This window comes from Antechinus flavipes, chromosome 3, assembly GCF_016432865.1.
Source record: "Antechinus flavipes isolate AdamAnt ecotype Samford, QLD, Australia chromosome 3, AdamAnt_v2, whole genome shotgun sequence".
Classification (NCBI taxonomy): Eukaryota; Metazoa; Chordata; class Mammalia; order Dasyuromorphia; family Dasyuridae; genus Antechinus; species Antechinus flavipes.
In genome coordinates this window covers 577074412-577102403 of record NC_067400.1, presented here as the reverse complement: position 1 = coordinate 577102403, position 27992 = coordinate 577074412, and the positions used below count along the sequence as shown (strand labels likewise).

At 51.8% G+C, this 27992-nt stretch overlaps 2 protein-coding genes across 5 annotated transcripts; one reads left to right on the top strand and one right to left on the bottom strand.

Moving 5' to 3' along the window:
• The first annotated feature begins 103 nt into the window (after nt 1-103).
• Nucleotides 104-11925, top strand: NUDC (nuclear distribution C, dynein complex regulator). 3 transcript variants are annotated; one of them, XM_051988098.1, is made up of 9 exons: nt 104-301; nt 1353-1430; nt 9321-9524; nt 9612-9689; nt 10521-10634; nt 10720-10914; nt 11087-11170; nt 11268-11386; nt 11620-11925. In XM_051988098.1, exons 1-9 carry the CDS (start codon nt 221-223, stop codon nt 11669-11671), a joined length of 1005 nt encoding a protein of 334 aa, XP_051844058.1. In that variant the 5' UTR covers nt 104-220; the 3' UTR covers nt 11672-11925. The 3 variants fall into 3 exon arrangements, with proteins under 3 accessions (XP_051844058.1, XP_051844056.1, XP_051844057.1); XM_051988096.1 differs by having other exon boundaries at nt 10515-10634; XM_051988097.1 differs by having other exon boundaries at nt 105-301; nt 10518-10634.
• Nucleotides 11926-12784: 859 nt separating this feature from the next.
• Nucleotides 12785-25480, bottom strand: KDF1 (keratinocyte differentiation factor 1). 2 transcript variants are annotated; one of them, XM_051988093.1, is made up of 7 exons: nt 25398-25480; nt 17857-18000; nt 17664-17720; nt 16572-16783; nt 15294-16383; nt 14089-14163; nt 12785-13515 (listed from the first exon to the last, which is right to left on the bottom strand). In XM_051988093.1, exons 5-7 carry the CDS (start codon nt 16360-16362, stop codon nt 13433-13435), a joined length of 1227 nt encoding a protein of 408 aa, XP_051844053.1. In that variant the 5' UTR covers nt 16363-16383; nt 16572-16783; nt 17664-17720; nt 17857-18000; nt 25398-25480; the 3' UTR covers nt 12785-13432. The 2 variants fall into 2 exon arrangements, with proteins under 2 accessions (XP_051844053.1, XP_051844054.1); XM_051988094.1 differs by lacking the exons at nt 16572-16783; nt 17664-17720; nt 17857-18000; nt 25398-25480 and having other exon boundaries at nt 15294-16537.
• Between the last annotated feature and the right edge of the window lie 2512 nt (nt 25481-27992).

Sequence of the window (27992 nt, the reverse complement as noted above, 5' to 3'; positions counted from 1 at the left end):
TAGCTTCTCGCGCAGCCATTGGTAGAGAGCGGCGAGGCGGGTTGAGGAACGCCGAGTTCGGCGAGTCTGAGGCTGCGCGGCGGCGGCTCTGTTTCCGGTTCGACTGCGGAAGGAAGGCGGAGGTGGAGGTGGCCGCAGGGAACCGTTGGAGCGGCCCCGGGAGTGGGAGTGGGGCCGAAATCGGGGTCAGTGCGAGCGGCTGAGGCGAGGGGCCGGCAAGATGGGCGGGGAGCAGGAAGAGGAGCGCTTCGACGGCATGTTGCTGGCCATGGCCCAGCAGCACGAGGGCGGTGTGCAGGAGGTAACGGGGCCCGGCGGGAGAGGGAGGGACCGACCTCCCCCCACGTGCCAGGGCTGCTCGCGGAGGTCAGGGCCCCCCGCTGTGGCCTGCTCCAGCTCTTGTTCCGCACTACTCCCCAGATCTCCCTTTTCCCTTTTCCACCTCCCTTTGCTCCTAATCCTGGTCTCCAGCGCTCCCACCCCCGTTTCCTGTCCCCCTTCCTTTACCATCCCGATTTTCACTTTCAAGCTCCTCTCCCCCCAGTGTTTTTCAGTGTCCCATGCTTGTTTTTTATCCTGGTTTCCAAGGCTTTCCTTCCCCTTCCCCCTCCCCCACTTCTCTCATTCCCATCCCTGATTCCCTGATCTCTCTGCTTCCCCATCTTGATCCCTTCCAGGTCTCTCCCCTTCCCCATTCTAATCCTCAGGGCTCTCCTCGGGGTCTCTTCCCCAGGCTGATACTCCCAACTGCCGTAAATCTCTCTGGATTTGCCTCCACTGTTCCTCCAGCCCGTTCATGATTCCCCATATTTCTCCTCCAAACTTCGTCCTTCTTTTACTCCTACGTGCCTCCCCTTCCCCCTCACTCTTTGCCTGGACTCCTCTCTTGCTTTCCCTGCCACTATTCCTAGTTCTCTTTGTCCTCCCACAGGTTTCATTGTTCCCTTGACCTTCACTCCCACTCTTGCATAGATACCCCAGACTAACATGGCTGGGAAGTTTTTTTCCTTATTTTGGGTGAGTGGGAGAGAGAGTTCCATCTCTATAAAAAGGAATCACCTAAAGGGGACCCTGCTTTCGTTGCCATTGGGGACAGAATAGATGAACGGTATTATAAAACATGCTATCTGGTTCTGCAGAGGAGAGGGCTGGTTGTAAGGGCCTAAGCAGGGATTGTGTCTTGATTCAGGTCCAGAAAAAAGGTTCCAAGAGGAGGTTTGAGCAAGGATTGGAAGGAAGGAAGGAAGACAGTGTTCTAGCAAGGTTGCTTGATGGGCCACAAATAACTAGAAAGCATTTAGAATAGTTTTGGCTGTTTAGCCTGGGCCCTCATCTCTCTTTGTGTCTTCCAGCTTGTCAACACCTTCTTCAGCTTCCTGCGACGCAAAACGGACTTCTTCATTGGTGGCGAGGAAGGGATGGCTGAAAAGGTGAGGTGTCGGGCTTTGGCTCCCCTCTTGGGGTCCAGGGCTCAGAAATGGATTCTTCTGTGGACTTGCCTCAGGGACTTTCTGGGGCCCTGAGCAGCATCCTCCTGTTTGGGAAGGAGTTTCATTTGATAGATGTTATCTCCATTGCCATTACTGCTTAGTGAGCTATTGAGGATGGCATGGCCAGCCCTGTTCTGGTCAGAGTATATAGGTTGACCATAAGAATTTTATATAGGACCTCAGTGGTGCAAAGCAGTAAGAGGAGAAGTCTGCAGAGACCCCAAGGGGCCTTTTGACTCCCAGTGGCAGCAGTTTTACATTTCATCTCTTCTGGGTTTTGTAACTTTAGAATGAGCTTTCTCATATTGGAGATCTCTTTGTAACTCTTGGTTCCTCATTAGTAACTCATAGTGGAAAGTGACTGCATAGTCAGATAATTGTGGGCTCCTCTACATGTCAGTTTCTGCCCAGAATCTTTCTCTCTCTTCAGCAACCCTTCTATTTTACTGATGAGGAAACTGAGGTGTGGACAGAAGCTCCAGGTTCATTGCAGAGCACACCAGCCCCCCATCCAGGAAGGCTCGGAAATCCCCTCCAGGCCAGCCTCTTCCCTTTACAGATGAGGCCCAGGGAAGAATCATGAACAAGTAGTAAGGAGCCAAGAGCATTTATTGTGGCATTCTGTGCACTTGGGAAGGAACAGTTTTATAGAAAATGTGGTGCATTTCATAGAGATCCCTGTGGAGGGGGGCTCACCCCATCTGGATTAACTAGCTTACATAGTACTATGAGATTTTGGTGAGAAAGAATGCTGAGTGGATCTTATGAATGCAGGGAAAGAGAGTAAGCAAATTGCCCCAAGTTGAGGGCAGAGTGTTAGGGAAGAGCCTGGAGTCAGAGGATCAGCGATTTGGGGGTGGCTGTCAGATACAAGAAGGTTGGAAGGTGGGGGAGGGCAGGTTAGGAAGGACTTCCATTGCCAAGCAAGAGAATTTTATATTTGCTCTTGGCATTGATAGGGAGCCACTGGAGTTGACTGAAGTGTGTGTGTAGAGGTTAGAAAAGGGGATAAGAGTATGTGTACATGTATATAAGAGAGGGAGAGAAGTGGAGATTGTCAGTCAGACCTGGACTTTAGAAAAATCACTTTGCTGGCTGAGTGGAGGATGAACTGGAATGGGGGAGACTAGAGGCAGAGAGATCACCCCCTTAGTGCAGGTATATAGTGAGGAGTGCTCTCCCCTTCCCCCAAGGTGGTGACAGCGTCAGAGAAGGGGAAGTATCTGAGAGGTGTTATGAAGGTAGGCTTGGCAACAGATTGGATCTAGGAACTGGGGAGAGATGAAGGATTTGAAGGTGGGAGGCCTGGGACCTGGAAGATGGCAGTGCCTTTGGTAGTAATAGGGGTCAAAAAGAAGAGAGCTTCTGAAGAAAGCGAGTGAGTTCAAAAGCCTGGGGACACCACTGTGGAGAGGGTGATGACCAGCAGAAAGGGTGAGGGGTGAGGAACTGACTGGTGTGAGAGGGGGGTGGGAGAAGAGGGAGTTTTCAACAAATGGTTGCGTATCTTATGTGAAGGCAGTGTGTTAGTATTTATCTCCAAAACAAGCTGCAAAATCACTTTGACTTTACAGCTTGCTTTGTGGGTTCTGCCCAATCTCCTGGCTTTGGACCTTTATGCTTGACCCTTCCCCTCCCCCTCCAGGCCAGGTTCCTCACTCATACCTGTCTAGGAAAGTCTGTGAGAGAGCCGAGTCTTGGCTTTAGAATCACCCAAGTCCTTCCTTTTCCTTGGCCTGAGTGTGTGAAATGAGAAGCTAGGAGCTGATGGCTCCTTCCAGCATGAAGTCTGGGGTTCTGGGGTCCTGCCAAAATAAACCAAAGGCATCATCCCAAGGGCTGAGGAATGGTTCCCACTTCAGGGGCCAGTCACCCACAGCCATGCTGGGCCTCTGGCACTGCCCTCTCAAGGACAGGCCCGCATTCCCGAGGCTCCTTTGTCCAGCATATTGAACATTAGGCATTCTCCACTTTCCCCAGGAAATTCTCTGTGTCCAGGTCACCCCAGCCATCTCCATCACTGTGCCGCGGGCGGGGTTTCTCTTCACTGGATGACTTTGGGTAAATCTTGCCTGGCTGTCTTCTATGTGCATTGAGGGGGAGGACTTGGGGAACTCTGCGTCCCTGCTTTGCTTTCTAACTGGCATCATGAATATCATCTGTTTTCCCTCAATTCAAATATAATTTAGATACAAAACTTAGGTAGAGGACTTGTTCTGAAAAGTGTCCAGAAGAGTTTTGGTTCAATTCAGAGTCCTTATGTTTTGCTGCATTGGCACCAAAATCTCAGGTTTTTGTGCCCCACCATCATTTCCTTGTTCATCTTTCCCTTGACTGTTCTCCCCCCCGCCAGACTCTTGGGAGCCCAGCTACCCCTCGCTCTTTGCTTCTGTTACTCTGGTTCTGGCGTCTCCTGGCTCTGTTCACTTTGGGCTGCATCAGGTCCTTCTGAGTCTTTCTGAATTCTGTGTGTTCAACATTACTTCTTCCCTCATCAGAATGTGGTGTGTGAACATGTCTTCCCCTCTGTTCAGTAATCTGGTGAGCACAGCTCCATCTCTGTCTTGTTCTTTCAAGCAGTTTAAAAACATGTGAATTTGTGTTTTATTGGAAAGATTGAGTCACTTTGCAATGTGGGTCTAACTCCATTTTGTTCCCCACATTTTGTGTCGTTTTGAGGAATGGATTTGCTGCCCTCCACAAACCAATGATATTGGCCAAATTGCCTTCCCTCTCCGAGCCCCCCCATTTCCTTATCTCTGAGATGATAGCAGTAGCATGCAGGATTGTGTGAAATTCAGATATAGGTGGCTTGGGAAAAGCATCTGTCAGACTGAAGTTCTGCGGGAGGCCTTGCTTGTGGAGGGCCCCTGCCGAGCCCTCTAAGGAGGGGCTGGACAAATCCTCAGCAGGGTGGCTGAGGTAGCTAGCCACTCCGTCCTGCCACCAAAGGTTTTTTTTTTTGTTATTTGGCTTAGCCTTGCTTGTCCCTCCTGAGCTTGAGAAACAGCCCTGTTCTTGCCCAGTGATGTTGGCCAGATTAGCAGATGGATTGAAGGACTGGTGACTCGTTAATGATCCTCTTCTTGAATGGTCCTTTCCTGGGTCCCTGGGCTAACGGTCCCTGAGTCTGTGCCATTTGAGGAGGCCACAGATGTCAGAGGAGATGTACCCATGAAAGTCTGGCTCCTTTTTCTAATTGATCAGAGTTATGGCTGAAATGCTGGAGAGATTCTAAAGAGCCATGGATTGGATTGGATTAGAAATGGGGCCAGTGCTTTGTACTTAGTGATCCAAATGGAAGATGAGAAGAAAGCCCCAGGCCTATCTGCTGAGCCAGAGGGAGCAGAGAATTTCCATTCTGGGCCTGGGACAAAAGGGAATGGGTGCTGATTTCAGAATGTAGGCGAGTGGGGCGTCATCTGAGCTGGTGAGAGTGATGGTCAATGCTGTAAAATTCTACGTGTTCTCCAGGAGGGTGTGGGTAGGGAACACTTGTAGGGGAGATACCAGGATTAGAAAATAGCAGCTCTGCTTAACATCCAGGTCAGAGAAGACCTCTTTTCTGCTTCAAGCTGACCTGACTTTTCCCAGAGTGCTTCTCCAAAAAGGCCTTGAACAGTTACCTTCCACCAGGAGGCATTAAGGGAGAGCATGATGTCAGTTGGGAGAGAATTGCCTCAGGGTTCTGAGCTCAGAAGTCTAGGGTGGAGGCAATGCTGGATCCCATTTGATCTGAAAAAAAAAAAAAAAAAAGATCTGGGGGCACTTAGTGGCTTCCTAGGTTAGAGTGAGTGGGTGGTGTTAGAGAGCAGCCTCAGGCTATATTAGAAGCCATTGAGAGGCCAGGCCTGCCTGATGATGAGCTGGGCACCAGGAATCCAGAAGAGGGTACATGGAGCTGGGCTAGAGACAGAAGAGCAGGCCCCATAGCTGAGTGAAAGTAAACTCCTGAAGTGTTCAGAAGAGGAGGAGTGGGCTGCCTTGGGGAAGTTAGTTATCCTTCTCCACAGGTCCTCAGACAGGCTCCATGCAGATTCTTGATTAGGTCAGCGATGACTATGTTAATAATGGGAGCTGCTCTCTTTTTCTTTTTCCCTTTTTATTTTTTTTTATTTGGAAAAAGATACAGTAAGAAAAAAAGGAAAACAGAAACAAAATACAAAACAAAGCAAAACAAAAGAGAGTATTGTGTGCTCAGCAGAATAGGAATCAAAATACATAACAAAATTACCAGATCAAGAAAGTATATATTAGAAGAAATTATATTCATGAATGATCATTTTTTCCTTTACTTCCTTATAACTTGTTCTTTCATTCTCTGCTGCTCACCTTATTAACTGTTTTATTTTTTTTCCTCCTTTTATCCCTCCTCACCACTCCCAAGCAAGCTGCATTTAACATATATTTATGTATACATAGGAGCTACCCTTCTTGATATGTAGTGTTACCTATTGAATCCGTTTCCAATGTGAGTAGGTTTTCAGAACTACCAGCCCTCTCCTCTCTAATTCCTGTGTCTAGTCTTCCTTTGCACCTCATTTATATAACATGATTGCTATTTTTACCTTAACTTTGCCAATTTTTCTTTTGAGCTACCATATTGTTGATGTAAATCATGTATTTTTATATATATATACGCATATACAAAATACAAATAACTCCTGTTTAAACAGTTTGTCTTTTTTAAGTTTCTTAAAATTGATCTTTTATATTGGCTCTTATATGTTAAATTTTCTGTTAAGTTCGAGTTTGGTTGCTAGAAAGGCCTGAAAATCTGCAAGTTCATTGAATGTCCATTTTTTCTCATGCAGGGTTATAAATAATTTTGCTGGCTACATTTTTGGCTGTGGTTCTTTTGATTGTCATAGGTAATGATCCCAAGACCTGCGGTCTCTTATTGTCGCTGCTAATAAGTCTTGTACAATTCTACTTGTAGTTCTAGCATATGTGAATTGTTTTTTTTTTTTTTTCTTGTTTCTTGCAAAATTCTCTCTTTGATCTGGGGGTTTCAAAATTTGGCAATAATATTCCTATATGTTTTCCACAAAGGATCTCTTTGAAGCATTGGTGGAGTCTTTCTATTTCTACTTTCCCCTCATGTTCTGTAACTCCAAGACAATTTTCTTGGGATTATTTCATGCATTTTTGTGTCAAGATTCTCTTTTTGGTCACAACGGAAGCCTAATGGCTGCTAACAGATGTCCTTGTTGGCCCAACTGTTGAGAGGAGGGAGGATGAGGCATTTGCTTGGGGCCCTATTCCTTCCTAGTCCTTTCACCCCTATCCTTCCATAAGCCTTGGGGCCTTAGTATGGGGACATGACTCACTGGGACAACATGGAGCACCCAGCAAAAGGAGGCCGTGATGATCCCTACTTCCCTCTGGCCATTGGCATTGGCAACTGGCTTGGGTTCAAGGCCTCAGTAACGTGTGTCTGAGGACCAGGGCACCCCTGAGGCAGTCGCTCTGCGTGCTGCCCTCGTATCCATGCAGAGGTGAGTTCTTTTTGGTTCCTATAGGGCCAGTCGTGGCTCCCACTCCCACCCCAGGCTGATCCTCTTCATTTGTACTGGTGTCCTGTATCCTGTTCAGGGGTAGAAGAGGGGGAATGCTGAGAGGGGGGTTGATTGGCCCGAGCCCAGAGTTCTGGGCAAGGATCTTCCAGACCCTAACCTCATAGCTTAGCTCCTGATCTTTCCCAACAGAGCTCTTGATCTCAGCCATGTCCCACCTTTAGCTCAGGCTCCAGGCCATTGAGAGCTGATTTGTGCAAGACAGCTGGTGGTGCACTGGGCTGCATGCTAGGCCTGGAGTCAGGAGGCACCGAGTTCAGATCCACCCTTGGATGCTTACTAGCTGTGTGGCAGTTTAATCTCAGCATCTGCCTCCCAGGGCTGAAAGGAGCAGAGATGATCTCTGTGAAGCCCTAAGCACGGTATCAGGAGCAGAGTTACCACCATCATTCTCACCATTTGTTGGCCTTGGCCATGACTGGACAGAACTCATACTTTGGGGGGTTGCTCTAGGGAAGAGGTTTAGTCTAAGGTAGGGACTTGGGGCTGAGCTGATGGGGCAGGAGGGTGGCTCAGGCAGGTGCATCCCTCCCCGGGCACTCGATATCTCCTGGCTTGTTTTGCCATGGCTGGCCCACTGCTCTGTTCCTTGAGAGATTGCTGCCACCCCTTGCTGCAGAACCTGGGAACTCTAGGCCACTGGATGTTGGGTACTCTTTAGGGGCAAGCCCAGGGGATTGTTGTAGATAAGGAGATAGGGTCTGACCTGTGGGTCACCCTCACAGATGGGGGAGAGGACATGATCCTCCCCTGTCTGGGCTACAGGATTCATTGCTGTCACAGCTGGAGTTAAAATTCAGGCCACACAGGAGGGACAAAGCCCTGGCTTTGGATCCCAGCTCTGCCATTAGTACCCCCCTAAGAGTGGGCAAGTTTGAACACTCATTTCCTCATCTGTAAAATGAGGGGGTGGGTTTTATGATCCCTTAGTTATCTTAGCTTTGGGGGAGTCTTTGCCTTTAAAGGGCTTAGTGCAAAGGGGGGTAACCCAGGGGTGTCCAGCAGAATTGATGCTTGCTTGTTTGTTTAATTTAATTGGAAGGTACTTTGAAGAAGAGCTGGACAGAACCTTACTCAGCTTTGAGTCGGCAGAGCTAGATTGTGGAAACTTAGAACTCTGTCTCAGTGCCCTCATTTTCCAGAGAAGTGAGGCCCGGAAGGGGGAAGTTGTTTAACTAAGGTTATACCGTCACTTGGTGGCCAAGCCCGGCCTTGACCCACATCCAGGCTCTTGTCACTGCTGTCACAGTGCTTCTACCTTCCCAGCTTTCCCTCTCTTGACTATCTCATCCTATTGAGTGATAATTTAAAGAAAGATGAGTCTTTTAGCCTCATCATTTTCGGGATGGTGGGAGAAAGGACAATCCCTTTTTGCAGTCCAAGTAGTGGCAACCCAATCAGTAGTCCTCTGCTTTGGAAGCAGGGAAGGCGTTGTCGTAGCTCCCTTTCAGCTGGAGAGGGGAGATTTTAAGGAAAACCCATGTGGTATGAGCTGGCAGTGCCCTAGAGTTGGGCCTCCTAACTCTTGGGGTGTTTACACAGGACTTCCTTGGGATCACCTAGTACATCTTTGTAAAATCCCACACAAGAAGCCCTTCTGCAGTTTCAGAAGCCATTAGAAATGAATGATAACTCCCAAGCCCCACGGGAGATCCAAGTCCTGGGACTCAAAGTACTAACTGGCTGGATACCAACCGGATGCTCTGCCATTTGTATCTAATTGGGGACAACCTGTTCTTTCAGCCTCTTTCTTTTTTTTGTAGAAGGATTCATTTACCTTGTGTGTGTGTGTTAGATATCAGACAGAGTTTCTTCTGTGGCCTAATAGATTGTTGAAACTTTTCCCACATTAAGAGGGAAGGTGGAAAGAAAAGGAAGAGCTTGCACAAGCTTCTCCAGTCCCAGCCCAGCTTCATCATTCTGGGAAGGATCCTTTTGTAAAACAAAAGGCTTATCAGACTTGGGACGAGTTTTGACATTCCCATCCTAGGAGCCCTCTGGCCTTTGATATTGTGTGTTCTCAGATTTAGACTATTCTGTGTGAGATGGTTAAGGATGAAGATGAGCAGAGACTTTTTGGGATTTGAGTTGGGCTTGGGTTGTCTGGGGAGAAAGGCAAGGCTGGGATGGGAGAGGAAGTTAGAGCCTTTAGGAAGAGTCCGCGGGTACTGGGGTGCTGATGTGGGAAGGGGGAAGCTCCAGTCTCCCCCGCCTCAGCTGTTTTCAGGCATCACGTCTAGCCTTTCTCCTCCAGCTCATCAAAGAGACCTTCCGCCACCACAACCAGTTGGCCCAGAAAGGGCGGCGAGAGAAGCAGGCGCGGCAGGAGGCTGAGCGCCGAGAGAAGGCCGAGCGGGCGGCAAGACTGGCCCGGGAGACCCAGCAGGAGGCCTCTGGGCCCCAAATCAAGGAGCTGACAGATGAGGAGGCAGAGAGGCTCCAGCTGGAGATTGACCGGGTGAGGCTGGAGTCTGAGGCCTAGTGCAGCGGGCATGGGCAGCTGGGCTGGGGCACTTGGGCACACTCTGCTTGTTTTTTTCCATAGAGGAAGGGCAAGGAGAACAATCAGGGGGACGGACCAGCTCAGCCCCTGAACAGCTCTTCCAACTCCTCTGGGAAACAGGTAAAGCCTCAGGGGGGCTCCCAGGGGCGCGCTTATTGGTTGATTTCTCTTCCACTGTCCCCTTTCCTCAATCACTGGAAAGACCCATCCTTGGCCACTCCAGGATCTTTCTGTTTCTTCTGCCAGGAACTTTACCTGGCGCAGCCTCCATCTTCTCTTCTGTCAAATGGAGAGATTTCTACCCCATCTTTTCTTAGGTCTATTGTAATCACATGAATGTAGTTGATTTAAAGACCTTTTTAAAACTGTGGATGAATCCTGGGGGAGGCAGCTGGTAGAGGAGATAGAGAGTTGGGCTTGAGCCCTACTTCCTGGGTCCACCTCTCAGGGTTTGGGGCAAGTGGGCCCGTGGAGGTAGAGAGTTTCTGTGCCATGAACCTGCAGAGGTCTCTCCTATCATATTGGGCCTTCTCTGTGTGCGGGGGCCATGCAGCCTCTCTCTACCAGAGATGGCCACCCTGGCCCGCAGAGGTGGGGTTGGCTAGGGCCCTCGTCAGGTCTTCATCAGCTTGGTGGGCCCTGCCAGGCCGGGCACCAAACAGTGGGACCTTCCAGAACCCCGGGCAGACCTCCCACACCTGCGGCTGGCCCGGCTGCAGTCACTGTCGGGAGGTGGGCCCGTCCTCCCACAGATGGCCGACTCCGGACTCACAGGTCTGATTTCTCAGCTGACCCTGGAGGCCAGGCCCAGATCCTGGTGTTTCCCCGGCCTCCAGACACTATGGACCAGCTGCTTCTTTCCCTGAGACCTTCCCAAGGTGGGGGAGGAGGGAGGAAGGGGAGAGGGAGACAGGCAGAGTCCGGAACCCGACCTCTGGTTCTGAGCAGGAGGATGATGACGAGGAGGAGGAAGACGAAAAGGACAAAGGGAAACTGAGGCCTAATGCAGGCAACGGAGCCGACCTCCCCCACTATCGGTGGACACAGACTCTGTCCGAGCTGGATGTGAGTGGTCCGGGAGGAGGGCGTGTGGAGGAGGGTCCCTTATAGAGAAGGGTCTCCCCTCTACATCTCCCCCTCTCCCCCCCAGCTGGCCGTGCCCTTCCCTGTGAGCTTCCGGCTAAAGGGCAAGGATGTGGTCGTGGACATTCAGCGGCGGCATCTGCAGGTGGGGCTCAAAGGGCAGCCCCCACTCATCGATGGTGAGCTCTGCAACGAGGTCAAGGTGGAGGAGAGCTCTTGGCTCATCGAAGACGGCAAAGTGGTGACTGTGCACCTGGAAAAGGTGGGGCTCCAGCAACTGTCACCCACGGAGGGGGCCCGGCTGGGGGGCGGGGTAGGGCTGAAGGAGCAGGGAGAGGAGGGGAAGAATTGGGGAGGAATCCTTCAGGGATAGGCTTCAGAGTGTGAACCCCAAGATTTGCTTCCTGTGTACAACCCATCCCGTCTCCCCCCAGATCAACAAGATGGAGTGGTGGAGCCGCTTGGTGTCTAGTGACCCTGAGATCAACACAAAGAAGATCAACCCAGAGAATTCTAAGGTGAGCTAAGCAGCCGGGCGTCTGGGCAGGGCTGGCATTGGGTTCGGGGGGCTCAGACTAGGGGGCACTCATCCTCCTCGCCTGCCTCCCGTGCCAGCTGTCCGACCTCGACAGTGAGACCAGGAGTATGGTGGAGAAGATGATGTATGATCAGCGGCAGAAATCCATGGGCCTGCCAACCTCGGAAGAACAGAAGAAGCAGGAGATTCTGAAAAAGTAAGTGTCGGTGGGGAAGCTCCTGCGGAGAGGGCTGGGCTGCGCTGGGGCCACTGCAGCTGTTGGCTGCCATCTTTATGCTTTTACAGCGCTGCCACACCCACGGGGGCATCTCCGGGGCAAGGCCAGCGCCGGGGTAACTCGGAGTCACTGCCGCACCCTGGGGAAGGGGGCTGGTTTCCAAGCTCTTCGGGCTGAGCCTGACTCTTACACGCTCCCTCTCTCCCCCCCAGGTTTATGGAGCAGCATCCAGAAATGGACTTTTCCAAAGCCAAATTCAACTAGCCCCTTGGTACCCCCCAACTTTCTTTCCCTTGGGATCCTATGCCCCTCCTCCCCCTTGCCTGACCTCTCGGGACACCTTTTCCCCCTGGAGAAGGGATTGTAATGCAGGGACAGGCACAGGACCCCTAACCCCAGGGTGGGCCTTCAGCCCCAAAGGTACCTCCCAGGACTGTTCCTGGAGCCTCCAAGGTGGGAGGAAAAGCTTGTAATCCCCACTCTGCCTGTTACAGAAGTAAAAGATCGTTTGACCCTGACCTCTTGTTTTTGCCTTAATGTCTTCCAGGGTGCCCCCCCCCCCCTTTGGCCCCCGCTGTGCAGAAAGGCTAACGGGCTAACAGCCCCTGAACAGGGCTGGCACAGGCTCCTTTGGCCAGGGCTAGGCCCCTGCCCCCAAGGCCCTGGGTAAAGTCCAGCTCCGAGGCCCCTTGTTTGTTCCCCTACGGGGAGCCAAGGTCTCTGGCTGTGCCCAACGGATCTGGGGCCAATGCCCTGGCAACTGGAGGGGGGAGGCCACAGCCGCCTGCCTCGATGGAGAGCCGTGGGGCCCTGGGGATGCTTCGACAGTGCATTTGGTTGGGATCAGAAATGTCCACTCAGGGACCTAAGTTCTGGACTTGCCCAAGTTTTCAAGAGCCAGGATTATTTTTCAGAGCTGTCTCTGGGGTATGGGCCCATTACTTCTCTGCTGGGGGAAGAGTTTACTTCCCAACTGATACTGCATACAATAACTTGCTCCGAGTCCCTTCCTTTTTCTGCCTTGAAGGGAAAGATTTTGGGCCCGTGGGTCAGATCCCTCTTCCCCAGCCTTGGGGGTGTGCCGGCCAGATCTCCCTAAGGCCATCGGAACAGGTGTTTGCTTCAGGTGACCTTGTCCAGTCCAGGTAGGGAGAAACTAAAATTTGGCACCCAGAGGAGCTTTTTGGTCAGCAGTGGGAGTGGGCACAGGCCCTCCCCTGTGTGTCCCCTCAGTCCCCAGGACTCTAGGGTAGGATGGGGTAGTGGACACTCTTGCTCCAGGCCCATCAGCTGCTGGGCTCCCTCCTTGGCTGCCCTGGTACAAACGGGATCTCACCCAGCACTGAAACCAGAGGGACCCTGGATTAGCAACTCCAGTTTGGTGTGAACAATCGGCCAACAACTTTATTAATGTCATAACAAGCTTCTCAACCAGCTTAGGTCAGAGTTACACGTGTTAAACAGAACCAACTGAAGTGTATGGAGCTAGGAATAAGAACCACCGGATCTCCAGTACAGCTCTCCAAAGTTGGTCAGTCACGGGACCCCAGATGAATTTGTAACCCCCAAAAACCTGAGGCCCCTTAGTTCAGGAGAGCCGGGAAGTCAAAAGTGGGGAAAACACAGACCGAGCCCTTTCTGTAAATAATGGCAAGTGAATCCTGATATGGAACCAACCATGCGGCGAGAATCTCGGATGCTGAAAGGAACCCGAGACCCCTCCCACAAAGAGCTAGTAAGAGAAGCTCTTGGGGATCAGGGAAAGGCCCTGAAATTGAGTGCTTCATGGCATTAGGAAATTAGTCTTAGTTCTGGAGGGGCAAAGAGAGAGTGAACTAATGGAAGGGGGCTAGGGCTCTTGCACCCCCAAAGGCATTTCCAGTCATGAGTCTGCAGCCAGTATAAGAACTGGAATTCGTCTCCAGAACGATTTATGTGGTAACCCACCGCAGGGGGAAAAATTGTTCGCGGGGCCCATCTGTCCTGCCTGCAGTCCCAGGAGGCCCCCAAGGGTTGGGGTCGGGGCTAGCAGTACACTTGGAGCAAGGGTGCCCCCGAAGAGTCTGTCTCAGTTCCTTGGAAGGAGGAGTCGTGGCTTGGTGGGTAACCTGAGGAGAGAGATGGGCAAGTGAGGTTTGGGCTCCGCAGCCGACCCAGCTCCCACAGAGCCACAGAAGGAGAGCTGGCAAAGCAAGCCGAAGCCCTGGGACCTGCTTTTCTTCCTTCATGGGGTCCCAGCTAGACAATTCTCTTGTCAAGAGGAAGGAACAGGAGCAGGACAAGGCCTCTGTACCCTGGAAGCCCCGTCTCTCCAAACGCGTCTCCTCTTGGCCCTTCCCTCCCGAGGCTGCTGACCTCAAAGTGCTACATGTTGAACAACCTGTGGGTGAGGTTCTTTTTATCCAAACCCTCTGCTGTGGAGAAGAGGCTGATGCCCCTCTCTCCGTCTTAGGCTTGAGAGCTGGATAGGACCTCGTTCAGCCCCTCATTTTCAAGATGAGGAAATGGGCAAAGTCGTGTGGCTTCTTGGGGGTAGATTAAGTCTCCGGTGCCTTTAACCCTAACTCCAAAGCCCCCGTGGTTCTGGGCCAAGCCTCAGCCTGAAGGGGCCAAGTCTGATCTCTTCCCTGCCCTCCCAGCCTCCTGCTGCACCCGCCCAATCCCACGGTGGGGGCCCAGACCTGGAGCTCCATAGGGCCTCAGTTTCCGGGCGATGGCATCCGATGTGGTTTCCTGGGAGATCTGCACAGTCAGCTCTGAGAAAGAAACACAGCCCTGTTTACCCCGGAGAATAACAACCCCGAGGGGGATCTCTCCCACGTTAGAGCAATGGGACGCGGGCGCAACGGGTGGGAGCTGGGTAGAGGTTATGGAGGTTCTCCCAAAGTGCGGTGGGCAGTGGGGGCTGGGCTGCCCCATCACTAAAAGGGATGACATTCGGCAGCAATTGCAGCTCTCTTCCTAGTGTGCGGGCCTGGCTTCCCACCCATGCAGGCCCCTCGGGGACCAGGGCCACTTCCACCAGAGCTAGCCCAAGCTGGAGGCAGAGAGGCCCGGGATGGGAGGAGCTGCAGAAAAATGCCCGCGGAAAAGAGTTGGGGGAGGGAGGGTTAGGAGCCCTCAGTCTAGCCTTGGTTTAGCCATGTGCTAGCTTGGCTGAGTCAGATAATCCATTAGGGCCCTGTTCTATGGAGGGGCTAATAGCTGCCCTTCCCGAGGCTGTTAGGAGCCTTAAAATATTACAACTTTACAAATAAGCTCTAAAAAAACCTGCCTGAGGAGTTATTACTGTGAGAGGAGAAGGGGAGTCCCAGGAGAGACCCCCTCTGGCAGGGGATGGAGGGGGGCAGAAGCACACCCCCTTCTGGCTGCTGTTCAGGTGTACCAGTACCTGAATCTAGCTCTAGCCACTCCTCTGCTTGATGATTTTCCGTGCCTTCTATGCCCCCGGCACCCCATTCCTGTCGCCCTGTTTGCTCCTCCCAGGAGCCGGGGTAGCCGGTCCACGTTCTCGGCTCCATGCCCGCCTTTGCTCACACTGTTCCGTGCCTCCCCCCGTGTGTGTCTGCCCGGCACAGACGCCTCGCGCACCCAAGAAGCCTCTCCCCCTGCCTGGCTTTGGTGGCCGTCCCCCAGCACGGCACCGCTCCATGGGACGGGACATTTGGTCCGGGCCTGGCTTCCTAATCTGGGGGTCCCATAGCTAAATGCGGGGGCTGTGAAGTGACTCCTCGCCAGCAAATGCTTGATGTCTAACCTACGGAGCCAGGGTCACACTTAGTGCTCGGGGGGAAAGGGGCCACAGGTGGGAACCGGGGGAGGCCCTCGGGGGCCTGGCGAACCCCCCAGCCCGAGTTTCGCCGGCGCCGGAGCCGCGGGGACGTACCGTCCTGGCTGAGGACCGAGGCCACCATGGTGTCGGTGCCGCTGTCGGGGGCGGGCCCCCGGCTCAGGCGGCTCTCGCAGGCGGTGGCCGGGCGGTTGCGGCTCTTGCGGGTGCTGATGCGGATGATGCCCCGGACCAGGCGGCACTCGGCGTCCTGCTCGTCCAGGTGATAGTCCTGCGTGATGCTGCTGATGAGGTCGGAGATCTTGTTGGTCTTCTCCAAGAAGACCGTGTCCGACGTGCACTTGGCCAGCTCGTCGATCTGGTGCATGCTGAAGAGCTCCGTCAGCTTCTTGAAGATGAGCACGTCGATCTCCCGGCTGCTCATGGAGCCCCCGTTCATCTCCGACAGGTCCAGGTCGGACTCGTGGAAGGAGTAGTACTCCTCGGAGCTGCGGGGGCTGCCGCCCAGGGTCCCGGGCAGGCTGCGGCGGGCCGGCTGCTCGGCCAGCGGCTCCTTGTGGCACGAGTCGGCGTCCGCGCCCCGGTACGGGTACACGGGGATGCCCTTCAGCTTGACGTCGGGGTAGCTGAAGCTGCTGCCGATGGCGGACTTGAAGCCCGCCCTGTCGTGCCGGCTGGGGGCGCTCACGGCCGGGCTGCGGGGGGCCGGGCCGCCGTTGTGCTCCTTGCCCCAGCCCTCGTCGGCCGAGGGCTCCGAAGGGCCCAGCGCGGGCAGGCAGGCCTCGCAGCTGCGCACGCAGCCCCCGCAGCGCTGGTAGCAGGCCCGGCAGCGGCGGAAGCAGAAGACGGCCTTGCACAAGTTCCACACCCAGGGCCGCGGGAGGCAGCAGCTGCCGCTGTCCAGGGGGGCCTCGGCCGAGCCCGAGATGAAGGTGATGCTCTCGGACTCCCGGCCGCCGGGGTCCCTGGGGCCGGGCCGGCGGGCCCGGCGGGGGGTGGCTGGGGGGGCCAGCCGGCGGCCCGGCTTGACTTGGGGCGTCGCTGCACCGTACACCTCCAGACAGGCCTCTCGGGGGGAGACGCCCGCGGGCCGCTCCCATGAGGACGCCTGGCTCACCCGGGGAGCGCAGGACGGCGGGCGATGTCCGGGACGCCGGCCGGGCATGGCTCACCACATTACAGGCGCCTGGGGGGGCGGGGGGATGCTGAAGGACCCGGCCCCCTCCCAGACCCCTCGGCTCCCTGCCCAAGGCCAGCCAAGTTGGGGCTCCGCCGAGACCCAGAAACCGTCCCGGGAAGCTTTACTCCCAAGTCATCTGGGCCCTCTCCCCAAACCCGGCCGAGGAACGTGGGCGCCGGCCCCGGGGGCGTTACCTCTGTCCGGTTCCTTCTGGGGCAGCAGCAGGAGCTGGGCAGGAGGGCGCTCGCCACCCTGCTGGGGTCACCTGGACAGCGAGGCCGGGCTTCTTCCACGCTCGCTCCCCGCCCCGGCGCCTCTCTCTCTGGAGCTCCCAAGGGCTGGCTGGTGCGTCTGCCCAGCTTGGGGCCTGCCCATGGCAGCCTCTCTCTCTCACCCTGCCCAGGAGCTGACAACAAACGCCTCGTGTTCAACCCCCCTCCTCCCCGTGCCCACCCCCCCAGGGAGCTCCCAGCCCAAGCAGGATCAGGGCACCAGGGCCCGACCCAGGCCCAAGGGGATGATGCATCCACTAGTCACTGCGGCCCAGGCCCGCCCCTCCCACCGCCCTCTCTGACTCCCTTCTGAGGTGTCGGGAACCGGGCCCCTGCCACCTCACAGCCCGGCTGCAGCAGGGAGGGGCGCGGGCACTCTGCCCGTCCCGGGGAGCCCCGGCACCGCTGCCCTGGCCTGCCTCCGCCTCCCAGGGGCCTTCCCCAGAGACCTTCAGCCCTGACCTGCAGCTCCAGCTGCTTTAGACCATTCTGTCTCAAACTGGGTGGTGATGGCACCGAGCCTGGCACACAGGAGGAGCTGCATAAATGCCTCTTCCCTTCCCCTTGGGAAGCCCAACCTGAGCTCCACTTCCCCCCAAACCTGCTCTTCCCGACTTCCCTGCCGCTGCCCCTCCTCGCTCCAGGGCTGGAAGCCTCGGTGCCCTCCTCTGCCCGTTTACAGCGAGCCCTTCCGCTTCTATGGTAACGGTCTCTCCCCTTCAGCTCCCTGGGCCCCCCACCCGCGTCAGGCCTGTCCCGAATGATCTCCAAGAGCCTCCTGCCTGGTTCCCTGAGCCCCACCCACCCAGGACCAACCGGAGAAATCCGGGGATTTGTTCTTGTTTTGGAGGCAATGGGGGGTTAATGACTCACCCGATGTCACCTGGCTCCTAAGTCTGACCTCTCACTGAGGTCATGGCCTTGTCGCTCACGACCCTCTCAGAGCCTTCTCAGACTAGCACGGGACCCCCGTCGCCCACCCTCCAAGGCCCCGGCGACCCGGCCCCAACCTACCTTTCCAGCCTTAATTCCCTCTGCTTGCTTTAAGTTCTCCACGCTGCTTCCTCCTGCCTACAGGTGACAAGGCAAACACTTACTTTCCCCATCGCGCCTCCGCGGGCTGCTCCCCTGAGCCAGGGTTTCCTTTCCTCCAATCCGTGGCCACCATTTTGTGCAAGAACCCCCTCCCCAAAGCCTTCGGACCGACCTCGGAGCCTGGTTCCTCAGGGTCCCCCGGGTGGGCGACCTACATCTTCTTGGCGTTGCCTCCGGGTTCCTGGTCTGGTTTTCCGCCCACAATCCCGCAGGGGGCCAGGACTTGACTTCTGTGCGTCCCCCTCAGCACCCTGACCTGGGGGGAGGTCAAACGGTCAGATGGGCTGGTCATCTGGGCAACAGCAAAAAAGCCAAGCAGAGTGGCCTGTGGGCCGAGCGGCCCTCACCACAGCCTCCAGGACTGACCTGGGCCGCTGAAGGAGGGCCCGTCTCACCGCGATCCCCTCCATATTGTTCTCCCACGCCATGCTTTGTGATGCCCCCAAACCCCTCTTTTTGCAGAGCTACAGCCATGAAATTTCTGTCTTTCTGGCTCGACGTTGCTTGAGAAACAGAAGCCCTTTACCTGGTACTCGAGGCCCTCAGTCTGGTGCCACTTAATCTGACTCTGGCCATTTCTCAGCCCGCCCTCAGTGCCCACATGGTCCCTCCTTTCTCCAACCAACTGCCAAGGTCTTGCCAACTCAAAAGGGCACCCGCTTCTGCCAGGAAATTTCCCCTGCTCTCCCTGGCCAATAACGATGGTCACTGAGGACCTGGCACTTTGGACCTCTATTATTATGTCCTAGAGTTATCCGTGCCGTATTCCTTTAGTAGACTGGAAGGGCCACGAAGGCAGGGACCGGCACATTTATTTACATTTCCCTTACTGCCTCTCAGAAAGATCTTCACATAACGATGTTTGGGAACAGAATCCAGAATATCAAAACTCGATGTCAGAGCCTGGACGGATCAGGGTTTATTTAGTCCAGTCCTCCTTTTGTGGAGGAAAACTGAGGCCTAGAAAGGGAGAATGAGCCACAGAGCTGCAACTATTGCCCATTTCCAAAAGCAGTGGGATTTTTTGGCCTCTATTTCCCCTTAACCCCAGTGTCACTTTCTTGTTCAAAGGCAACTAATGCTTGCTCTCTGAGGTGCTTATCAATACTGCAGTAAGCTCTTCTTAGTGATGAAGCCATGATCCATCTTTTGGATTAGCATCCCACTCAGTCAGGGGGAGGGCCGTCTCACTGATCCTACTCTTTTTCTGATTTTAAGGTCAAAGCTACCCTTCCCCAGCTCATGGCTAAACCTTTGATTTGAAGAAGGAAAAGTAGCCCTAGCTCCTTCCATCCATTCTGGGCACTTGAGACATGCAGCAAATTGCCCTGCCTGGAGAGGCAACTAGCCTTTGAGCCTTTATCCCATCTTTCATCCTCCCTGCTGCAGGTAGGACACCTTGGCTAGAAAAGACCTTCCTCCATCCTAGTATGGGAGAGGGGGTGGAGGCAAGTATGAAACCAGAATTTGTTGCCATTAATAAGGCTGCATGTTGACTTAGAAAACCACATATTCACATAATCTAGATTCTATTATATTTTTTATCTTGGTAAATATTTCCTAATTACATTTTAATCTGGTCCCCAAAAGTACTCAAGATAATATACCTTTCTTGGCTAGTATTTTTTGACACCTCTGTTTGGGGGAGGAGGGGGTTGAGAAATTTCCACCCCCTTTACCCCAAATGGGGTTTGTGCATGTATATGTATGTACATACATCTATAAATGTACTTCAGTCGGTTAATGGATAAGCATTTATTAAAGGCCCATTACACACAGGCTCTGTATTAAGTTTATATCCTTATTCCCTGACACATAATAGGTGTTAAGTAAATACTTGTTGAATTAGATACTATAGGTATCATTATTCCCATTTTACCAATGAGCAGATTAAGGCAGAGAAAATCATAGTAAAACCTCTAATAAACCAATCAGACTCAGGATTCAAATACAGGTCTTATTAGATTTTTGTCCAGATCTCTGTCTGGAGATGTCCCTTGTAAAACTAATTTATAGTTTATCAACCATTGTCAACTGTATGCCAGATATCACACTAAACTGGGGATACAAAGAACAGCAAAAAACAAACAAAACAGCCCCTGCCTTCAAGGAGTGCCCAATCTACTAAGGGAGATGCAGTGTAGACACGTACATAAAATATACTATGGACAAAGTAAACGGGAGTTCTCAATCTACTAAGGGAGATGCTGCGTAGACACGTACATAAAATATACTATGGACAAGGTAAACGGGAGTTCCCAATCTACTAAGGGAGATGCTGCGTAGACACGTACATAAAATATACTATGGACAAGGTAAACGGGAGTTCCCAATCTACTAAGGGAGATGCTGCGTAGACATGTACATAAAATATACTATGGACAAGAAAAACTAGAAATAATCAAGAGAGGAAAGGTTTTGGGATTAGGAGGGATCGAGAAAGGCCTTTTTGGAGCAGGTAGAATTTTTGCTGGGCTTGAAGGGAAACCAGGAATTAGAGATGAGCAAGAGCCTTACAAGGAACAGATGTAGGAAATAGCCAGTGAAAATGGCCAGAATTGGGGGGTGGGCAGTCTTGTTTGAGGAACAGCAAAGAGGCTGATGTTACTGGATTTAAGAGAGGGGAAAGGGGCAGCAAAGATTGAAACAGCAGAGCAGGGGGAGTTATGAAGAGCTTTAAAAGCCAAACAGAGGATTTTGTAAGTTCTGTGGAGAGAGAGAGAAAGATGAAGATGATAGAAGATGATACCCATGTTGTAAGCCTGTGTGACTGGCAGGATGCTGGTACCTTCAACAGTAGTAGGGAAATTAGAAAGAAGAGAAGCTTTGGTGGAAAGCCGAATTCCTTTTTTGGACACACTGGAATCTGCGATTGGAGGAGAAAGATCAAGACTATATGAGCAGATTTGAGAATCATTACCGTGCAGGTGATGATTGAATCCAAGGCCTCCCAGGGCCTCCCAACACCAACAGCCAACTATGGGACCTACGCCGGGAAGGAGCTGTCAGACCCTAAGGAATGGAGCAGGAGGGAACAGTTCCTAGAATTTTGAATGAGTGGGAGATAGGGAAGAAGTAAGTGAGAGATGGTAGGAGGAAGAACCTGGATGTAGCGATGGAGAGCAAGGAATATTCTAACTACCCTGGTGGGGGGAGTGAGCAGAAGGGCAGCCAGTACGAAAAGGGTGACTGAGGAGGGGGCCAGGAAACCCCGCTACCAGTAACCAACCAGGCAGTGTAGTATGGTAGAAAGGCATTAACTCAGTGATGACACCGTGATGCTACAAACAAGCTGTATGGCCCGAGACAACTCCAAACCCATTTCTTAATTTTAAATTAGAATAATCTTTACATTCTGGCTCAGAGTATTGTTGTGAGAAACTTTAAAGTGCAAAAGAAAGGTGAGCTGGTATTGTGTATTGTCTAAAATGGCCATCACTATTCCCAGGCCTTTTTGAAGTTCCTCTTAATGGAAGTTTTAAGAGTGTTTTCAGCTCTAATGAGATGTCAGCCAACAAAAAAGTACTTGAGATTTACACCAGATGATCTCTGATTCTGGTTCTGAACACCACTTCCCCATCTGGAGTTTGCTGGCCGTCTTCAATTTCCTTTGGGATTTTTTTTTCTCCTTCAGGAAAGGATGGTAAGCAGATGGTTGGAAGGGGTTTGGGGGCAGGAGGTGCGGAATGCATTTACTCACACAAATGTAGTAGGAAAAGACAAGATAGCTCAGCATGAGGTCTCAGTTACAAACTTATTGGGTAAGTCACCTCACCTCTCAGCCTCAGTATCCTGATCTGTTAAATGGGTGGACAATACCTGCCCGACCTTCACAGAAGTGTCTGAAACACTGGATGAGAGAATGATGGGGAAGCATTTTGCTAAGTGCATGTGAGCTAGTTATATCTGCTCAGGGATCTGGATGATCGCATTAATCTTCCTTCAATAATGGGGGAACAAAGATGGGAGTAGCAATGCCTCAAGAATGGCAATAATGATCATAATTTACTCTCTATGGGCCAGGCCCTGTGCAAAGAGCTTCGCAATTATCTCATCCGATCCTGACAATAACCCGGGGAGAACAGCGCTCTTCTTATCCACATTTGACACAAGTAAATGGAGGCAGGATTAAGTGACTTGTGTAGGAGCACACAGCTAGTAAGTGTCTGAGGCTGGATTTGAACTCGGGCCTTTTCCACTTCGAGCCTAGTGTGCATTCTCCCCAACCAAGATGGCTTGTGCCCTACCTCATCTCTCCTTGACCCTGCTTCCCACCTTTAGTTTAACAGCCCATTTACCGGATGCATCAGTTTAGGCAAGGCACCCCACATCCTTGGTTCCCCCTCTCTCAAGCTGAGGACTTGGACTAGATGGTAATTTGGGGTCCTTTACAAGTCTAAAGCTGGGTTCAGAGGACTGAGCTTGGTTCTGGGGGACAGAGACCCACTGCAAGCCCAGATCCCCTGTGTTACCAGTTCATGCAGCTAGCTCCATCATCAAACATCCCTGTGTCTGTGATTCCTCCGCTAGGTTCTGAGCTCCCAGGACTAAACAATATTGGCAACTAGAAGCAACAGCCATTCTGATCGACTCAAAACAACGGGGGACTTTGTGTGCCGGCTACTCACTACTGGGGGCTTTTGTCCAGATTTGCCCAGATTTACATAGCCAGTAAACATGAGGCAAAATTTAAACTCAGCTCTTCTTTCTTCCATGTCCACTACTCTGTTCACTGACTTGTTCGTTATCTGATAAATGTCTAAAGTGGCTTTTGAATCCAGGCCTTTCTAACTCTAGATCTAGTTCCTCAATACTGCCTTTCTAAGGGGTGATCAAAGGGGGCTGAATCTCATTTTTCTTCCATCAGTAGAAGCCGAGTCTTCTGTTAGATCTGGAGTCTGGAAGACCAAAGTTCAAATCCTTGCTGTGTGACCCTGCCTCAGTTTCCTCATCTGTAAAATGGGGATAAGAGTAGCACTTATCTTTTAGGGTTGTGAAGTTCAAATGAGATCATGGTAAAAGGCTTTGCAAACCTTGAGGTGCTATATAAATGCTATTATTATTATTATTATCTCACCACAACCTGAGGCCATTTGTGCCCCTAAACATAGAAGTGTTTGTGGGCCATCCTGCCTTCTGCTCCTTAGGCTGGGAGAAGGATGCCAAAGACAAGGGCTCTAACTCTGCCCCTCATCCTGGGGCCTTCACGGGGACATCGATATTCTTCCTTCATTCCTTGCTCTATTTCTCATCTGCCTTAAGTCTAAATCTAGGCTCCCCATCTAGAACTCAGACTGGGCAGACTTGCCAAGCCTTTTGCTTCAAGGCAAACTCTCTGCCCCTTGCTCAACTCCGGTGATAAACCCTCAGTTAAGATGTCACTTTATGGACACACAGATTTATTCAACTCTCTTCTCCTATTCAGACTCCCAGGGTCTGTCTTACTCTGGGCAATCCCTTCAGCTCTCATCACCTCTTCCCTCTCTAACCAGTAGTTTTCACAGATAATGGTCAGTTAATGGCCAGATGCAGAACTCCCTCCTTTTCCCATCAGCTAGCCCCAAACCCTCGAGTGCAATAAGGCTGGACCCTTGTTTGCCATTGTGCTTGAGCCCCAGTCCCTGCTTCAACTGCTCTTAGTCCTCCCTCCTTCCTCTTCTCTTCCCCCCAGGGTAGTGACAGTCCTAGTCCCTTCAATAATCATCAGTAAATTTATTAAAGCTTCCAATTCCTTAAGACTTTTGGAACATCCAATAGAGACCCATACACTATCTTCTCTCGTTTAAAAAAAAAAAAAATCCTTGAGGAAAAGACTATTTCACTTTTGCTTTTGTATTCCCAGAAACCAAATAAAACTTGTTGATTGATTAAGGAAGGGCTCTCCCCCTGCCACCAACTCCCTTGAATGCCATCCCATGCACTCCATTCTCTAAGCTGGTCTGATTCTTTTCAAACAGGTTGGAACATCCCAAATGCTGCAAAAGATCCCGTCTCCTGAGGTGTACTAATGCAAAACAAATACATAGGAACTAAAATGATTTCTCCCATTGTACTATGGAAACCGATTTAACCAACAGATCATTGGTACATCCAGGGCTAGAATTCAGGTCTCCTGAATGGTTTCTTCCATTGCAACTATGCCCTGATTACTGTAATTTGTTTCTGCTGAACCTGGCTTCAGGAAAGTTACCTACTTCTAACATTAGTTATGATCACATGACTAATATCCTTTTATGGGCAAATCACTCTGCCCCTCAAAAAGCCTCAGTTTGCTGGTCTATAAAATGGATTAATACTTGAAGTTTCCTACCTCACAGGAATGTTGTGAGGAAAAAAGCTTTCCAGATCTTAAAATGTTAGGCAAGTTATTCAAATTTCCAAGCTCCTTGGCTGAGTAAGGAGGGTTCCTTGCCCCTTCCCACCCATCAGCTGTGTTTCTTTCCACCCTCATCCAAGATCCCCACCATCCATCAGATTCATAGATTTCCAGCTCCCTCACTTAGCCAATACATATCAAGAGGCTATTCGGGGCTGGATCCCAGCTTCTTGATTCCATATGGGATCTCCTAACTGAATGTGAGGGTCCAGAAATGATTATCAGTAAATGCTGGATGTGTGACCACATAAAGGGGTTGTGAGTGAGCAAAGTCTAAGAATCCCTGGCCAGAGGAATCCTAGCCGGCCCTTTAACCTCCGAGCCTATGGGTAGGGGAGCCCTCTCCTGTGTCCCTAGAACCGGCTCCGCACAGGAACCAGTTAAACATAATGACTAGAGAGAAAGGGACAGGAAGCCAGGCCAGATGAGCTGCTGGGTTCACACCTCCCTGGCCCCAGGCTCAGTCTTCCAGTCAGAGGTCTAGGCTCTTCCGTTAGTGCCCAATCGCGCCCCCAGACCCCCCAGCCCGCATCCTGGGTTTCTCCAGAACTTCCTTCACCAGACACACAGTTGTTGGCCCTGAGTCTGCCAAGGGGGGAACCCTCCGAAACACCAGATGCTAAAAAGCGTTTGGCACCGGCTACACAGCCGAATTGGGGGAGGAACAGACTGGCATTGGGAGGGGGGGCGGGGGTCGCACAAACTGTCACTGCAACGCACAGGACGGGTTTGGGGTGACACCGGCTGTCGCTGGGTGGGGGACGCACCCGCAGGGCGAGTGGGGTGCAATAGGCGGTCACTAAGGGGTCGTAGGAGCTGGAGCTGCGGGGGGAGGGGGATCGCAGAGGCTGGAGCTGCCGGGGGTAGGGGGTCGCAAGGGCTGGAGCTGAGGAAAGAAGGGGATCGCAGGAGCTGGAGCTGCCGGGGAAGGGGGGGGGGGTCTCAGGGACTAGAGCTGCGGGGTGGGGCACGAGAGAGCACGGAATTTCCCGGGGTCCCAGTCCTACCCCACCCTCGCCTTGGGGATCCTGGGCAGCGCTAGGCTAGGAGGTCCCGGCCGAGTTAGGGTGCCCAGGCCGCTCCTCCCCGCAGCCCCAGGACCCGGTCGGCCCGGAAGCGGCGCCCCTGGGAGCGGCCCGGGCCCAGTTCCAGCCGCCAAGAGTGCTACAGGTGAAAGCGAGACAGGTGAGTCCAGGTCAGGTAAGGTCCAAGTAAGGTAAGCCCAGCCTGGGCCACTCACTGGACCCCCTTCGCCCCCCCGCTAGCGCCCCGCTTACCTGTCCCGCCAGGTGAGCAGCTTCAGCGCAGCTCCTCCTTCTGCGCTCACCTGGGGCCCAGGTAAACGTCTCGCGGGACGCTGCGTAAGGGTTGCCGCTAGGGACACGCTTCCTAATTTCGCGAAGCTTTGCCTTTTTTACCCCGAATGAGAGCTGAGCCGCCCCCGCCCCACCCCCATCTGCAGGGGATACTTTTCTCTTAGAGCCGAGCTCCATCTGCAACCCTTAATCACCTCGGGAGGTTTACCTCTGACACTTGGGGGAAGGACCTACTCCCAGATTCCTACAGGTAGCCGGACTCCCCGAGTTTTTGTTTATTTATCTTAGGAGGAGGAGGGGACTGGGTTTAAGTATTTTCCGGAGTCAGGACTAGCTCAGTCACTCAGTCAACAAGCATTTATTCATTTATTCTTCTACGAAGACAACAACAAAACAGTCCCAGCTCCCAAAGAAGCCTACAGTCAGCGGTTAGAGACAAAAGGTGCATGAATAAAAATACATGCAAAATAGTTCAAAGGCGGCGGAGGGGAGTAGTCAATGTCAACGAGCATTTATTTAGCGCCTACTATGTGCACCGGCGGTCGCGGTGCTGAGCTCTGGGGATTCAAAGAAAGAGAAATAACGATCCCCGCACTCCAAGAGGTCACAGTCTAAAGGAGGAGACAATCTTCAAGTAACTGTAAAAAAACAAAACAAAACAAGATACAGACAGGATAAATTGGCGATAGACAACTGAGGGAGGGCGCTAGAATGAAGGGGAACCAAGAAAGGTAGAATTTTAACAGGGAAAGTGGGGAAATCAGAGGGGGAGGAGAGAGGCACAGAAAGGGACAAAGACAGAGAGACACAGAGTTAGAGACACAGATTGAGACAGAGAGATAGAGATAGAAAGAAAGACACAGAATAGTGAGAGATGGAGAGACACACAGAAATAACAGTGGGATACACTCCTGTCTGGGTGACATGGCTCGTAAATGTCTGGGCTTTTAATCCAGGTCTCCTTGACTCCAGTTCTGGTATCCTATCCATCACAAGTACTTTGTTATGAGGAAAATACTCTGTGAAACGAATTCTGTGAAAATGGGAGTTACTCAAAGGCCCCTGAGCCAGTGGCTCTATTCAGCCCCAGGAGATGGACAGCTCTGGTCTCTCCTCCTGGCTGCCAAGCCTTCTTTGGCTTTCAAGGCTGCCTCTTCCAGGAACCCTGTTAAATGGCCTCCGTTGCTCTCAGTTTCAGCAGCAGTCAAGTGCAGTAAAGCCCTATTTGTATCAAGGCCAGTCTCCCTGGAACAACCCAGGACTCAAGCAAAACTTTGGCATCTGAGTTCAGGACCTACTGATTCCTATTTGAAGCACAATTCTAAAAATAAGCTTTAGGAAGTTGTTCTTCCCCATGGTAGAACCAGAAGCTGCAAACACTAGCCCAATGACCCTGTGCCTACCCGACTACCCACGAACGTGGTCCCCAAGCATGTGGCAGATGAGAATGGGCTTGATCATCCATACTCTATCTCTCCCTGGTACTGGGCTTTCTATACTATATGGATGGGAAACTTCATCTCCTCCAAGAGGAAACATGATCATTTGGACATTCTCCTGAAACTGGCCTCAAAAGTACCTGCAGGAGATTTCAGAAAAAACCTGGAAAAACTTACATGAATCGATGCTCAGTGAAAGGAGAACAGTATACATCATAACAGCAACATTATTTTTTTAATAATAGTTTTTAATTTTTCCAAATACATGCAAAGGTAGTTTTTAACTTTCACCTTTGCAAAACCTGGTATTTCAAAATGTTCTCCCTCCTTTTCCTCCTCTCTCTTCCCTCTCTCCTAGACAACAAGCAATCCAATGTAGGTTAAACATGTGCAAGTTTTCTAGACATATTCTAAACATATTTCCATATCTGTCATGGTACGGCAACGTTGTGCAATGATCAACTGTGACAGACTTAGTTCTTCTCAGTAATGCAATGATCCAAGACAGTTCAAAGGAATTGTGATGGAAAATATTGACCACATGTAGAGAAAGAACTATGGTGTTTGAATGCAGATCAAAGCATACTATTTTCACTTTTTTATTGGTTTTTTCTTTCTTGTGGGTTTTCCCTTTGGTTCCTATTCTTTCTTCACAACATGACTAATGTGGAAATATATTTAATATGATCGTACACATATAATATATATCAGATTGATTGTCATCTTGGGGAGAGAAGAAGGAAAGTAGGGAGGGAAAATGAAAATCAAAACATTATTAAAATGATGGTTAAAAACTAATGAATACATTTTAAAATTCCCTACAGTTAGCAACCTAGTTTACCAATTTGACTGAAGGATTTGGAGACCTGACTCTGTCAGCCATCTTCCTCAAATTCTCCAGCTCAGCCTTCATGTTCTTGAGGAGAGCTTCCACAGGAGAGCTGGAATCTGACACTTGGTTCCACTTTTGGAATTAAAGGACAAGATAAGCTAATCAGCATCATCTCATCAGCTACTGCAGAGTACCACTATATCCTAGGTCTGACCCACAGCTGCAATTGCATCTGCTTTATCATTGTAGGAAATCAAGGGAAGTTTGGGGAAATTTGGATTGAGG

What these genes read in the sequence shown, in the direction of transcription:
- NUDC (XM_051988096.1), top strand. Translation starts at nt 221, where the DNA reads ATGGGCGGGGAGCAGGAAGAGGAGCGCTTCGACGGCATGTTGCTGGCC. An exon ending in TCCAGCTGGAGATTGACCGG is followed by an intron (nt 9,525 to 9,611) that starts GTGAGGCTGGAG and finishes TTTTTTCCATAG; the next exon opens with AGGAAGGGCAAGGAGAACAA. An exon ending in TCAACCCAGAGAATTCTAAG is followed by an intron (nt 11,171 to 11,267) that starts GTGAGCTAAGCA and finishes CTCCCGTGCCAG; the next exon opens with CTGTCCGACCTCGACAGTGA.
- KDF1 (XM_051988093.1), bottom strand. Translation starts at nt 16,362, where the DNA reads ATGCCCGGCCGGCGTCCCGGACATCGCCCGCCGTCCTGCGCTCCCCGG. An exon ending in CTCGGTCCTCAGCCAGGACG is followed by an intron (nt 14,164 to 15,293) that starts GTACGTCCCCGC and finishes TTTCTTTCTCAG; the next exon opens with AGCTGACTGTGCAGATCTCC. An exon ending in GAGGCCCTATGGAGCTCCAG is followed by an intron (nt 13,516 to 14,088) that starts GTCTGGGCCCCC and finishes CTCTCTCCTCAG; the next exon opens with GTTACCCACCAAGCCACGAC.